Source organism: Cynocephalus volans, chromosome 3 (assembly GCF_027409185.1).
Source record: "Cynocephalus volans isolate mCynVol1 chromosome 3, mCynVol1.pri, whole genome shotgun sequence".
In the NCBI taxonomy this organism is placed as follows: Eukaryota; Metazoa; Chordata; class Mammalia; order Dermoptera; family Cynocephalidae; genus Cynocephalus; species Cynocephalus volans.
This window is the reverse complement of record NC_084462.1, coordinates 59015437-59030528: the sequence shown is the minus strand read 5'-3', so window position 1 is coordinate 59030528 and position 15092 is coordinate 59015437. Positions and strand designations below refer to the sequence as shown.

Below are 15092 nucleotides of genomic sequence, written 5' to 3'. Positions count from 1 at the left end.
TGTACCATGTCACTCATGACCAATATAACTGAGAATGCCAAGAAGAGGGACAGCCAAGGGAGGACACTGTGCAGAGGCATTTTTGACAAAATTCAGGTTTAGTTTCTAACATAACGGATATTTCCTGAATGCTCACTAATTGCCAGGCATATATCATCTCATGCTATCCCCCAAAACGCTATTAGAGGGATAGTCCTATTCACAGATGGGAAACTAAGGCTCCAAGACATCTCAGAGATAATTAGTGGCAAGACCAAGAAGTGAATCCAGATCCTTTAACTCCATCTCTACTGCTTAGTCTACTAGGCCATGCTTCCTCTTGATGTACGTTTGGCATGCAAATTATGGAGAACAGGATTGGCCAAAAAAGTTGCCAAGGCCTAGGTTAAAAGAGATCTCATTGGGTTTATCCAGCTCACAGTCTTGATTCCAAACAGTGTTTTACCTCAGTCAACTTTAAGACTTTCTCTTAAAGCCTGCTAGAGTTAGTGACTCAAAGATTTAAAGGAGTTTTTGCCTCAAAAAATGCTTATAATGTTCAACAAAAATCAGGAAGAATTGAAAATAAAGTGCGAGAATGTTAGAGATGGCAGGAAATTGAAGGTTATGTACTCCACTGTTTTGTTTTCATTATATTCATTTTTGTGATTATGTTGTATTTATGGCAAGAGATAATACTATTCCACTTAAGGTAGTAATATTAAGTTCCCAGGAGATCCTGATGCTACTGGTGCAGGAATCCCACTTTGAGAACCACTGCTATAGGACCATAATCAGGTGGTCTATTGCCCCAAGCTTGGACCTAGGAAGAACCAACTGGTAATCTGGGAAGATGCACTTTTTACTTCTGTTCTAGGGCCCCATTCAGTCCTCATACCATTTCTCTTCCACTTCCAGGGACACAAGCTCCCACTGGGGTCTGGCCTGCTGAGGGCTTTCCACAAAACAGCCTTCTTCCTGGTTTCAGGAGGAGCCTAAGTCCCAGAAGAGAGAGATCTGATCTGCATATTTATGAGAATCTGACACTGACTGAAGAATCCTCCTTGATATACCATAGTTTAAAGGAGAGAGACCAGAACTCCAGCTCGGTTTCTGGCTCTCTGAGTAAGTTGATATTCTGTAGCCTTCCAGGAAGAAATGATTTGGGGCTGGAATGGGCTGGGTTGGGCTGGGATGGGATGAAAGAAGTGGATTTATTCTAGCTCTTCAAATAGGTCCGCACCCAAGCCTGTGTACCTGGACCTGGTGCCAAGTGTGGTAAATGGTTCAGGGGAAACACAAGGGCAAAGTCATTCAGAGCATGACTGGCATCAGACCAACCTGGACCCAGATCCTAGCTGTGCTGTTTACTAGCTGAACCTCCTTGAGTACGTTCTTTTTCTTTCCTAAGTTTCAGTTTGCTCATGCACAAAACATACTTAAAATAGACCTTTCTCGGGGTTTTTTGGAAGAATAAATGTGATGATGAGTACCAAGCACATGGCTTGACACATGGTAAAAACACCTAGTACTGCTGTCTGGTTCTCTTAGGGGAAGCATCAGTGCAAGTCTGTCTGGTAATTCTAGTAACTTATGGTTCCTGGGTTGGCACCATTTACTCTTCGATTTAAAAGTCTGGTTCAGAAAAAGAGGATTATTTTGACAGTGGCTCTGCTTGCTTCCTCATTTACTCCAGGGAACTATTGCTGCTCCATATTAAATAGACTATTTTCTTCCACCTGAGCCTGAAAAATGTTTCTTTTGTAGCACGTGTGTGAAGCCCTGGATTACACTTGCCCTAAAACCTTCCTCAACTGTCTAAGAAAACCTTGAACTAAGCAGACAATAAGCAGGACTTTCCCCTTACCACTTACAGAGACTCTTTCTCTTTTTGGTCAGTTTATACTCTTGCACTTGAGGAGAGACAAGGCAGAAAACTCATGTTAGAACCAACACATCCATTAAGTTGATCGGGCTAGGCAAGTCACTCACTCTCTCTGCTTCTCAAGTTTTCCATAGGAAATTAAAAATAATACATGCTTTAAGGACAGTCAAGAAGAGAAATGCAATAATGCATGCAAACATGTTTCCAGCATTTTGCTAAAAGTAAAAGGTGTTTTACAAATCCAGTTTTTCACCTATCAAAAGAATAAGAGCAAATGCACATCATTAACACTCCAGACATTTGCACTCCAGATGGCTGAGGAAGGTACTATGCGATTAGACATCTCTAATTACCACACCAGTTTTAAAATCAGCGTCAAAAACACAAATGTGTAATTTCTCACTCTGAACTCTAAATATTCATAAGCAAAGTCTGTGCCTTACCTCCTCCACATGTCACAGTGCAGGGAAAGAAATCGGTTTGTCTCCACTGATGACTGATGGGCTGGTAAAAGAAGAACTGGGCCATGCTGTCTTTGGCCACAGTGTACCTGGTCTGGACAGAGAGAACTGTGATAACACATTTGCAATGAGCTAGTGCTTTCCACACCTTTCAAAATGAGATGAACAGTCTTCACCTGTGTAGATAATCACACGTCCGTCACAATAAACTATGCTACATGAAGATTCCAAGGATCTGATAATGTGATAGCATTTCATTTAGATTTGTCATAAATGGGGACTCGCATGATCTTCAGCAAATCTCCCTGGAGTCATTTTTCCAGATAATTTCATAACTGTGAATGTGTTCAGAAAAATGTAGGTGGACTTTTTTTTGGTTATTTAATAATTTTTTCTTCCTGAAACATTTGATTTTAATTTCCATGACAGCAGGGATTGAGACTTAACCTGGATTCGCTCACAACATAGCACATAATTGGGATTCTTACATTTTTAATAACAACAACTTTAAGCAGATCCTTCTGAAAAATATTTCTAAAAACACAACTGCAGAAACTCAACTCAAGCATACACAAACAATGTTTAAATATGAACATTCTAGTAACTAAGAAGGAAGCAGGCACTGCTGAGCATGAGTAAACAATGGCAGACAGAGGTAAATTTACTTTTAGGTGATTTTACTCAAGCAGCAAGTTCTCTCCCTACTTTTTTCTTTGCTGCCCTAGTGACTGAATAAATGCACAAACTGAGAAAAACAGAATGTAGTACAAATAGGAAAAAAAGAAGGGGAAAATAAGCTCGTAGAGACTAGGTCCAGAAATCCTAACATACATACAGGACTTAAGATTGTATACTTGAAAATTGTTAAGAAAGTAGATTTTAAGCGTTCCCCCCACAAAAAAATAATAAGTATGTGAGGTAATGCATATGTTAATTAGCTCTACTTAGCCATTCCACCATATTCAAAACATCATGTTGTACACCATAAATATATATCATTTTTATATGTCAGTTTAAAAAAATTTTAAAAGATTGATGTATTAGAAAAACCTCTGGAAAATATAATTGGAAAGAAAAATGAAGAAATAAAATTATAATAAGAAAAATATAAAAATAAAAATAAATGTAATATTAGAAAAAATGAATATTCCATACTATGAGAAAACATTCACGCTATATTTAGTGAAAGAAGTTTACAAAATAATACAGCTTAATTTTTTTAAAGGGAATTTTAAAAAAGACTTCTTATAAATCTGCTGTAGTATTTCTAAAAAAGAGATGGAGACAATAAAGAGAATAATGAAGAGGCAATATTTGATTACATAATTGCTGAGAATTTCCTCAGCCTTAAGAAAGACAGGAGTCCTCGGTTTTTACATACTCGTTGAATTCTAACCAGACATGAAAAAGAACTTCAACAAGAATAAAGAAAAATTCTAAAAGTTATCAGAAAGGAAAAAAATGATTATATACAAAGAAGAGACAATCAGATTGGCATCAGATTTCTCGTAAGCAATACTGGATGCACGAAAACAAAATCATATCTTCAAAGTGATGAGAGACAAAATTTTGAATCTAGAATTCTGTAACCAAATTATTAATCAGTAATCAATGATCAATTCAGAAAAAAGTAGTGAGATGCAAGAAGCAATAATGATGAAATAAATCAGTAAAGCTTATGAGTGAATCTAAACAAGGGTTGATTGAAAAATAATAGTTTGGAGTATTTAGTTATAAAATGGCATAAAAATTTCCAGACACACGATGTCATAGAGGAAGAGAGGGGCAGCATTATTGTGATGGGGTGGGGATGGCACAGGAGCTATAGAGGTAGAAAACACTGCTAAGGAGTTTTGCTTCTGGCTACTACAGAACAGCTTGTTTCTGATGAATCCTCCCAGTGAGAAGAGGTAAAAACAGTGCATAAAAGATTTTCAATGTATTTTAATGCATCAGAGAACTACCACACTAGTGAAGATTTGCAGGGCCAAAATCCCAGACACAAAGTAAGCCCAGAAATGTGAGCACAGCATTTGGCACCACATTTGGCACCACCTTTCCACTCAATGTATATTTTCCAATTTTCAAGTGGCTGAGAAGTGGAGTAGACCAGTGATCAGACCCAAGGAGCTCAGGAAGCAAAAACTGGAGTCCAAGTTCTGTCAAGGTGAGGGGTATTGGTAAACCCCAGGCTTTCAACTGGGACCCTAGAAGGATCTATCCTAGGAATAAAAGTGAAATGGAAATAGACCAGCCTTCAAAGGAATGAAGCCCAGTTTCAAATTAGTTCAGTTCCTTGTTGGATGAAGGTGATTGGCTCCTCACCTAACTGACTTCTACAAGCAAAAATAATCCAGTCTCAAATTATATCTACAGCCTTTCATCTACAATACACAGCACAAACTTTAAAAATAACTAGGCATGTGAAAGAATTTAACAACCTAAAAAAAAATTTTTTTTAAATAGACATTATAAACATAATTACAGAAAATTCAGATATTGGTATTAACTGATAGAAACTTAAAAACCACTACCAACTCCAATCCTGGTCTTGGCTTCATGTCTTGTTTCCCTGCTGGAGGGACCTAGCAACGCCATAAAACATTAATGTTGGCAGGTAGCTTTTGCCTTTGGCTCTGTTTTTTAGAGAAACTGCACTAAGATATTATGATTAAAGTGTTCAAGAAATTAAACAATAAGATGGGAAATTTCACTAGAAAAGAAGAAGCTATAATAAAAACAAAATGGAAATTCTAGAAATAAAAAGTGCAATAATTTAAATCAATATCTCAATGGGTGAACTTAACAGCAAATCAGACTGGAATTTGGCAAATATTTTCATAAAGAGCAAGACAGTAAACATTTTAGGTTTTAAGGCCATATGGTCTCTGTTACAACTAGTTAACTCTGTTGGTGAAATGCAAAAGTAGCCACAGACAATATATAAACAAATGGTGGCTGTGTTCTAATAAAACTTTATTTACAAAAACAGGTGGATGGCTTGCTGGCCAAAATCTGCTGACTCCTGGATTAGATATACCTGAGCAGAGAATCAGGAAAATGACAGATCAGAAGACAGTGTAAATTTGACACATTGGATAAAGGTAAAGATAGAATTGTAGTGTCAGAAATAGAGAATAAAGAGCTTGGTACAGAAGTTAATCTGAAGAGGTAATAAATGAGAACCTTACAAAAGTGATAGTGGATATCAAGCCACAGATTCATGAGGAACAGCAGACCACAAGCTGAAGAAAGCCACTAATTACATAATAGTCAAATTGATGACAACCAAAAACAAAGAGAAAACTCTCAAAGGCAGACAAAGAAAAAAGACACATTAGCTTCTAAGGAACAAAAAATAAGACAGACAGCTGACTTCTCAACAGAATAAATGAAAGCCAGAAGACAATGGAGAGATATCAAAGTGCTGAAAGAAAATAGTTTCATAATGATAAAAGGATTAATTCACTCAGAAGATGTAATGATTCTAAGTGTGAATGTACTTAACAATCTTGCTTCAAAATATATAATGCAAAATGTACGGCCATAGTGGTATTTTTAGCACATCTTTCATGTAATTGACTGAATAAACAGATAAAAATCAAGGAAGTTATAATTTTGAATAACAGAATTAAACATTTCCTAATTGACATATGAAAAACATTATACCCAACAACGGAAGACTACACATAATACTCCTCCAAAATTTGCTATATTCTGAGCCATAAATCAAGTTTTGCAAATTTCAAAAAATTGAAATAGTATGGAATATGTTCTCTGACCACAGTAGAATTAAGCTATAAAAAAATAATAAAAGATTACTGGAATTCCCATATATTTGGATGTTACACTTCTAAATAATCCATAAGTCAAAGAATATATCATTATACAAAGTATAAAATAATTTAACTGAATGAAAAAGAGTTCATATCAAAATTTGCGAAATTAAATATAAATCATGTTTTGAACTTTACAGATTTAAATTCATATGTTATAAGGGGAAAAAGAAAGAAATCAATGATCTAAGCATCCATTTCAAGAAGTTAGAAAAGAAACAGCACAGTAAATCCAGAGAAAGCAGAAGGATGGACACCCATAAAGACAAGAGCAGACATCAATGATATAGAAAGAAAACTACATCAAAGAGAGTTACAAAGCCAGAAGTTTAAAACCACCAGCCCCTATATATAAAAGGATATACATTTTTATTAATAATAAATTCTACTAACAGATATAACAAGATATTATAACACCAAGGTCAAGGATTCAGATTCCCATACCAGCCAGCTGCAAAAAAAAAAAAAAATTCTAATAGGAAAGGATAAGACCAAGGGGAGTTTATTACAGGAAGATACGGTTGATATAACATTTGAAAAAGCAGTGTAACTTATTATATTAAAAGGAAAAAAGAGAAAACCTTTTTCCTGATCACCTCAAAACATGTAGAAAAAGCATTTGATAAAATTCTATAATTGTATATGATAATGAAGCAAACTAGAAAAAAAATAAAATTTCTTTCATCAGATAAAGTTTCTGCAAAAAGTTCTATAGCAAACATCATATAGAATGGTGGATTATAGAGAGCTTTGCCCCTGAAAGCATAATAAGATAGCTGCTGTCACCACTTCTCCTCAACATTGTATCAGATAACTTAAATAGTGCACTATAGCAAGAAAAGCAAATAAAATAATAACTAGAAAAGAAGAAACAAAACCGTCATTTCTTGTAGACATCACAATTGTGTATGTACACGATATAAAAGAATTCACAAACTACTAGCATTAAGTGAACTAGAAAGAATACAACATCAATATACAAAAATTAATTAGATCTCCACACCCCAGCATCTAACAAATATAAAATGAAAAAAAGAAGAAGAAAAAGCATACCTTTTACAATAACATCAAAATAACAAACACCCGGGAATAAATTTAATAAAAGATATGCAAAACATTAACATTAAAAATTACAAACATTATTGAGAGAAACTTTAAAAGAACTAAATGAATGTATGTATATACCATGTTTATGGATTAGAAGACTTGGCACTGAAAAGGTGTCAATTTTCCCCAAACTGACTTACAGATTCAACGCAATTCCCATCAAAATCCAGCAGAATTTTATAAATCTGACAAGCTGATTTAAATACTGATATGGAAATGGCAGAGTCAAGAATAGCAAAGATAACCTTCAAGAATGAAGCTAAAGAACTTACACTACCAGATACTCAAGACTTATTTTAATGCTACTGGAGATGAATCACAATGGTATTGGCACAAACAGACACATAGATCAATGAAACAAAGTAGAGTCCATACATATACCCTCATGTGATGGTTGCTAGATTTAAGACAAATAGGGAAAGGGTTGTCCTTCACCTAATGGCCCTGGGTCAATTGGATGGTCAGGTAGAAAAACAATATTGATTCTACTTCACAACATGTGCAAAAAATCAATTCTCAGTGGATTAAAGCCCTTAATGTGAAAGATAAAATAATGAGGCTTCCGGAAGCAAACACAGAAGAGGATCTTCATGACTTTGGATGAGGCAAAGATTTCTTAGCCAGGATACAAATAGCACTAAGCACAAAGTTAAAGATTAATAAACTACACTACAATAAAATTATGAATTTTTGTATAGGGAAACTGATAGCCTTAAATATATTTAATGAAGAAAAAAAAAAGAAAATAACAAATTAAGAATTCAGCTCTAGAAGCTAAAACTACACCACCAAAATAAACCCATATAAAGGTAAAGAAAAATAAAAAGTAAAAATTTACATAAATAGAAAAAATTTTTAAAGTCTCTAAGAGTGCTAATTAACAAAACTAAAATCTAGTTCTTAAATGGCTCAGAGACAATCTTTGGATGGTTTGAACAAAACAGAAATTAGGCAAGGAAGGAATAAACAAGTTTTAGGAACAAAAGATACATAGCTATAGGTACAGTGGAGATTTTTTAAAATAATAAAAGAATACTATGGTTACATTTGAAAAGTTAAGTTTGAAAAATTAGATGAATTTGACACCTGTAGAAAAATGTAAATTGCCTAATTGGCTCAAACAAATAAGCCTAAGAGAAACTGAAGTGGTTTCTAAGTCCTCTCTCTGCATTACTACCAAAAAGAAAAAGAAGAAAAGAAGGGGGAAAAAAAAGAAGAGAAAAAAGAGGCATCAAGCCCAGATATTTTACAGAAAGAGACAATCCTTTTTGTAATAGACACATTCAGTTGTCTACCAACATTCAATTACCCTTCCCTTTCTACAGTACTCCATTTGTTCCAGCGATCATTCCTCCCTCATGTGTCTTAGATAAATCCTGATTGTTCTCAATGAATCACTGTGTTCCCATTTGCCTTGCTAGGTGTAGGACCCATGAGAATGTTCCATTCAGATACACAACAGCAAAGAGTGTAAAAGACCAATATTCCCAGTTCCAGGTCAAGCTTGCTGTGGGTTGCTCCTGGGAGACGCTGGAGTCGCGTCACAGAGGACTGGCTCAGCACCCTCGCCTACCACCTTGTGGAATTCTCCTACTGCAGTCTATGACACTTCCACCCAGTCTTCCTTCACTCCTGGTCAGATTTTCATTGCAGTCAGACAGCTCTCCCTGCCTCACCTGGCTTCCTCCATTTTTTTCTCACAGGCATTCCCCAAATAAATGTCTTGCACATCTTATCCTGTCTTGGCATCTGCTTCTGTGGGGTCCTAGACTAACACACTAGGGGATGGTTTAGAGTGGCCTAATTCTTATCAATGAGAGGTGATTAAAGGTCTACACTATGGAGCTTCTGAGAAAAGTTTTCCTTGCTGAGAAGTTCACAAGAAAGAAAAAGACTTCTTGGGCTTCTGGACACTGCCTTGTCTCCACGTGACACCTGGACTTGTACCTTTTACTCTCAGTGCAGGGCAAATACACACCAAATTACTTTAAATCCATGCCCACTAACCTTTAATGGGCCCTTAATGCTGCTTGTAAGCATACTCTTTTTTTCCCTAGTCCGTCGTACTCTCCCATTCTTTAAAACAAATATTTCATACTTCTTCCTCAGTCCTCAAACTTCTAACTCCTTCCACATCCTCATTCTCAGCTGATAACCTTGCATTCCATTTCAAGGGAAAATACAAGTAGGGAAAAAGTAGGGGTGACTCCTCCACAACTGTCTCCAGTTAATGTGCTCCTCATGAACTGCTTCCTTCCTCTCTCCATGAACACTTTTCCATCAGCAGAGGAGAGCCCGGGATCCTTGAGAATAAATCAGGACTTTAGAACCACCCGACTGTGGCCCAGAAGTGCTGAGCCCCAACAAGGACTTTTGAAAAGAAAAGAAAATGGAAATATGAACAATCACTTCTGATTGGTCCCAAATAATTTTTTTTTCACTTATGTACTTGCAGCTGTCCTGCCTGTTTACAGTCATTTTTTACTTATCCAAATAGAAAGACTTGATTAATAAGAGCAATGGCTGAAGGAAAAGTAGACTATAATGCCTAACCTGAGGTTTATGTTACTTTGTTGGTTTTTGTGCCTTTATTTTTGTTGTTTTTATTTTTTTTTTATTTTTTTAAAAGATGACCAGTAAGGGGATCTTAACCCTTCACTTGGTGTTTTCAGTACCACGCTCAGCCAGTGAACCAGCCGTCCGTATATAGGATGCGAACCCGCGGCCTTGGCGCTACCAGCACCACACCGAGTAAGCCACGGGCCGGTCCATTATTTTTGTTGTTTTTATAAAGTAGAAGAGAAAATACTGAATTTTACATTTCTAGGGAAATATTGGAATTAAAAAAACTCCCTAGAGCAACAGTTTCCTAGGATTCACATACTCACATAATCCCCTGAACTGCCTCACTATATTTTAAGGTAAAAATAATAGGACAGCAGAGAGAGAAAATGATGGCAAATCTGGTTTATGACCATGAAGATGAGATGAATGAAACAAAGCTTGCGGTAAGTGAGACGTTTCTTCACTGTACAGGATGAAGGTGCTATATAAATGCCTACTTATGTGATAACCTTGGTCCTTCGTTTAAGAAATTAAAATGGTTCCATGGATTTGTCATTGCTAAGTTCAGAAATATCAACTTCAAGCCAAAAACATAATTAATAAAACTTACTTTGAGTTTTAGAGATGTATTAAAATGGCCAATTAATCTAGATTTCTTTGTAGACATAGGTTCTATTTAAAAGGATACTTTTAATCATAAATTTTGGTAAAATTATACTAATTATGCTATTGGCTATCACATGATTCTGAAATCCATATATTTTTCCATATATTTTACTTTTATTTTATATTTATATTCTAAAATCCATATATTTTCCCCAAGCTATAAACTACTAGTAGTTTGAATCTATAATATTGATGAAAAGTCATCCAATTATAGTTCTTCACATGCTCTCTTTAAAAGACAAGGTAGCTGTTTAGAGATCTATTAATACAAAAAATATCTTCAAATGTCATTAGAATATGATGCAGTGTTATCATTCTTCCTCAGAAAAAGTCCCTGGTATTACAATTGAGAATTACTGAGCATTTTAAGAATGTCTTAATCCCAGGGAGAATTATCTTTGGATATTTGTTCCTCAAATTCTGAAAAAACTGGCATGGTATTATTGTATTCTTTTACAGAGCAAAATAGGCAAAATAGGAAATACAAGATTGTGTTTTTAAAATAAATAAAAACTGCTAACTAAATATATAAAGCCCCTCCCTTCAATACTAAAAACTTTAGAAAAATAAGTGACTTCAATCTGCAAGGGTCTTTTTCTCCTCAGAGGCTTTGTTTTTGTTTTTTGAGACTGAGGAGTGAGTCACGACAGACTCACATCACCGCAGGAGGCAGACCACCCTCACCGCCTTCCGACTACTCTCCTGTGCTTCACAAGTCCCCTCCTAACTGCAGAGGGAGGGAACAACAAGTTAAACTGTTCAATTGAAATTCAATCCTGTAAACTCGATCTGGGTCCATAATTTAAAGAGTTCCCATCAGATATTTCAGTTTCAGGTGTCTGGCCTCTCCTTCAGCCTGCTCTTCTCTACGGGGGTCTTTGGCCTAGGATATCACAGAGGCAGGAAAGGAAAAGAGGGCCTGGATCCAAGCATGTGGGTCCCCATCCTGTTCTTGGGCCTACAACCCTATCCTTTGTCCTTCTGGTCACTGGAGTTCCCAGAGGGAGTGTCAGTGCCAGTGAACTCAGCTGTGTTCTGTCATGGCCAGGGGCTGGTGGGCTCCTCTGGTGACTGGGCCCCCCCCTCCACATTCCTCATACGCTGCATGTTCTCTGCAGTATGACTAGGACTCCAGCCAGTCCTGGCCTGGTTTAGCATTTTTTTACCTAGAGACCATCGGCTTTATTATCCAAGCCACGATGGTTTTGAGAGTGAAAGGAGGAGCTACTAATAATTAAGTCAGGGCAACCTGCATAAATAAACTGGAACTTTTCTGAACAAAGTAGGAAACATGATCACTCTACCTTAACCCCCCAGCTAAAGGGTCATTCTGCCACCACCGTATCAACCCCTGGCCAGCCAAGAGTACATGGAATTTTCTAGATGTCCTCCATACCACATGGGAGCAGAGGGAGACTGCAGGAGCTAAACCCCGACTCAACCTGTAACTAAACATTTCGTGACACTAATACCAGTGTCATTCTGATGTGGCAGGTTTTTGTGGATGGAGGCAGGCACACCATGAGGCATTTTCCTTTTGGTGTTCTACATGAGAAGCAGAGCAAATGTTGCTTTTCTGCCTTTGGCTTTCCTTGAAACCTCCTTAATATGCTTTCCTGCTCTGGAGAGTGACAGCCATAATGATACACATCTCACTGCCTGCTTCCTCCATCCTGTCCCTCGTTCCTTCCTGTACCCACAGTCTCCTGAAGCAGAGGGAACAGGCTTTCCACATCCTCACTGGACATGCCCTATGGTGCATGCTGTCTCGAGGACAAAAAGCCATGGCTCAGCCTTCCCAGAGGAAGGAGTGTCCTCTCTATGTTACAGAAGAAATGCTACGACTTAGTCCCCCAGACTTGGCCCTTGAAATGTTAGGGGAACTAAATCAATTTATAAAATTGTCATCTCTCTCACTAAGCCTGACTTGCAAAACAAAAGTCCAAACTAATAATAATAATTCTACTTTAATAATCGAAACATTAATGTATTCTCTTTGCATTTCTGCTAACAACAGCCTGATCAACCACCTGCCATACCACTGCTTTCAAGGCCCCAGGGTAGACAGCTCTGCTTACAAAGGAGATGGTCAATTACACAGAATGGCAAAAGAGAAATGTACATTAATCTTTACAAAATTATATTACCCCTGTTTGATTAGGGAAACGAGTTTTATAGCAGTGGTAAGAAAATGAATTCAAATTCAATTAATGACTTGGCTACTTCAAAATAATTTCCAAAATATATGGAATAGATTTTTATATAAAACTATTCATAGCATGTATACATTTATACATAGAACTTTGCTATGTATTCTGGTAACTACTAGAGCAGTATCGGAACTGCTTTAACCAGGAAAATTTCCTTCAACAGTCCACATTACAGGAAAATATGCAATACTCCAAAAGTTTCTACCTTTGTGATTAGTGGCAAACACTCAGGGTGAGAAGGATCCTGATTGAGAAGCATGAAGAAATAGGTGACTTTCCTTTTCAGTCGGCACTGTTATGGGATAAATTGTGTCCCCCAATAATGATATGTTGAAGTCCTAGCCCACTGTACCTCAGAATATGAACTTATTGGAAACAGGATCTTTTGAGATATAATCAAGTTAAGATGAGGTCATTAGGGTGGCATCCTTATAAAAAGGGTAGACTTGGACACAGAAGCAGACATGTACAGAGGGAAGATGATGTAAAGACAAAGGGAAAATGTCTGAGCTATTAGAGTGGAGGAGAGAGGCTTCGCAGATTCTCCTTCGCAGCCCTCAGAAAGGAGCAGTCCTACCAACCACCTTGATTTTGGACTTCAAGGCTCCAGAACTGCAAAACAATGAATTCTGTTGTTTAGACCACCCAGTTTGTGGTACTCTGTTATAGCAGCCTCAGGAAACTAATCCAGGCACTGACTCTAAAACTGTGTCTTGCTGTGTTTTGAAACACCCACGTATGTGTAAATTCAGCCGCTACCTGCACCACGTTGCACAGCTGTAACATGTTCTATGAGAGAAAGAAAAACAAGCTGCTTCAAACCCTCTCATTCCTGGGTAAGTCAGATGTGCTGTCACAACTCCCCAGAAAGAAAAGCGAGACTCTGTGGGTACAGAGCATAAAAGATATCTAGAGGTGAGGCTGGAGGAAACGGAAGACAGAGCTTGCATAACTGAGAACTAGTGGAAAAGCAATCAAAAACCATTTTTCTACAGAAACACGAAATATTTGAATGAAAGAAAAATGAGTTCCTAAGAAGACGACTGGCAGAAAAAGGAAGATTTCAGACCACAAAGAAGAGAAACCATTTTCCCCCCTGAAGATGGAGGGATGTTTTAAAAGAGAGGAAATCTACCAGCAGTAGTTAAAAAATAACCACAGAAAGAGACGTCTTCATCAAAGCCATTTAATTATTCTCATGGAAATGTACTTAAAATTGATATTCACCAACATCTACTCACAGATGCAAATGTTCAATAAATCCTTACTGAAGGAACAGTGCCTATCTTACAGTCCAGTCAATGAAGCACAGAGCATCGACTGCTTGATCAAGACTCTTTACCACTATCTGGTGGCAACATGCACATAGTGAAGAAGCAAAACAGTAATACCTCAGGGGCTCTCATGCAAAATACTCCTAGCACAGCAGTGCTGTGACTAGGGTCATCCATGAGAAATAAGGTCATTCAGGAAAACAACAGTATATAGAGAGAAATCCATTGGAAAGAAGAGAAAGTTCAATTTGCAACAATGGTCCAACCATGAAAATGTAGCTTCTTAAAGAGTAAAAAAAAGTAATTTTTCTCTTAAAGGTACTGTGAGTTGCTAAACTTTAGAATCTGAACAAAAATACCTACAAGACAATCTCTAACATCCCATTGATTTCTACATATTTTACTCTCTATGTAAGAATATAGTAGTTTTTAACAGTTCATTTATTAAAAACCCATGAAATGAGGTCTGCTCCATGAACTGTATGACAGTGTTTGTCTCAACATGGCTCAGCATATCCACAACTAAGCTAAATTAGCACTGAGTAGGCAGGTCTAGTCCTCACTGCCTCATCTTCTCTCAGGTTGAAGCCAGGTCTTGCATTTTAAGACCAGTTGCTCATGTTGACCGGAATGGAAAGAGATACAATGAGACACAGGACTGACATCATCAGTGACCTCACAGGCACTTGTCACCTCCCACTCATGAAAGAGATCTTCAACAGAGAAAAGCCATCTTTGGGGTAACTAAGACCAAGCAGAAAATTTCAGTTAGCCATTAATTTGGGAACTGATAATCATCAATTCCTGAGGTTGGTAGAGGAAAAAGGATCCTTCTCAAAGGTTCATTTCTGTTTACCTCCCATTACACTCTCTCATGTTGATTTACTTTAGATGTTGTGCACCTACAATTAAGGATTGAAACTAAGTTTTGCTGTTTTTCTTACCTCCCTAATCAACTGCAAACAGAGGAAGTTATAAAAAGGCAAAGCACCCTAGCTGATTATTAACTCACCTTCTTGCTTAAAGGAAAATTGCGTCCACATCAGTTACAGGTCCAACTCAGGTATTTTTATGTTCCAGTGATGTTTGACTGAGGTTATTGTTTTTGA

General features: G+C 37.1%; 1 protein-coding gene across 1 annotated transcript in view; it reads right to left on the bottom strand.

Moving 5' to 3' along the window:
* ADAMTSL3 (ADAMTS like 3) overlaps positions 1-15092 on the bottom strand; it is a 345110-nt gene that overhangs the window by 135846 nt on the left and 194172 nt on the right. The window contains exon 9 of the mRNA XM_063090639.1: positions 2308-2419. Within this exon, the coding sequence (XP_062946709.1) occupies positions 2308-2419 (112 nt within the window). The remainder of the gene's footprint in view (positions 1-2307; positions 2420-15092) is intronic.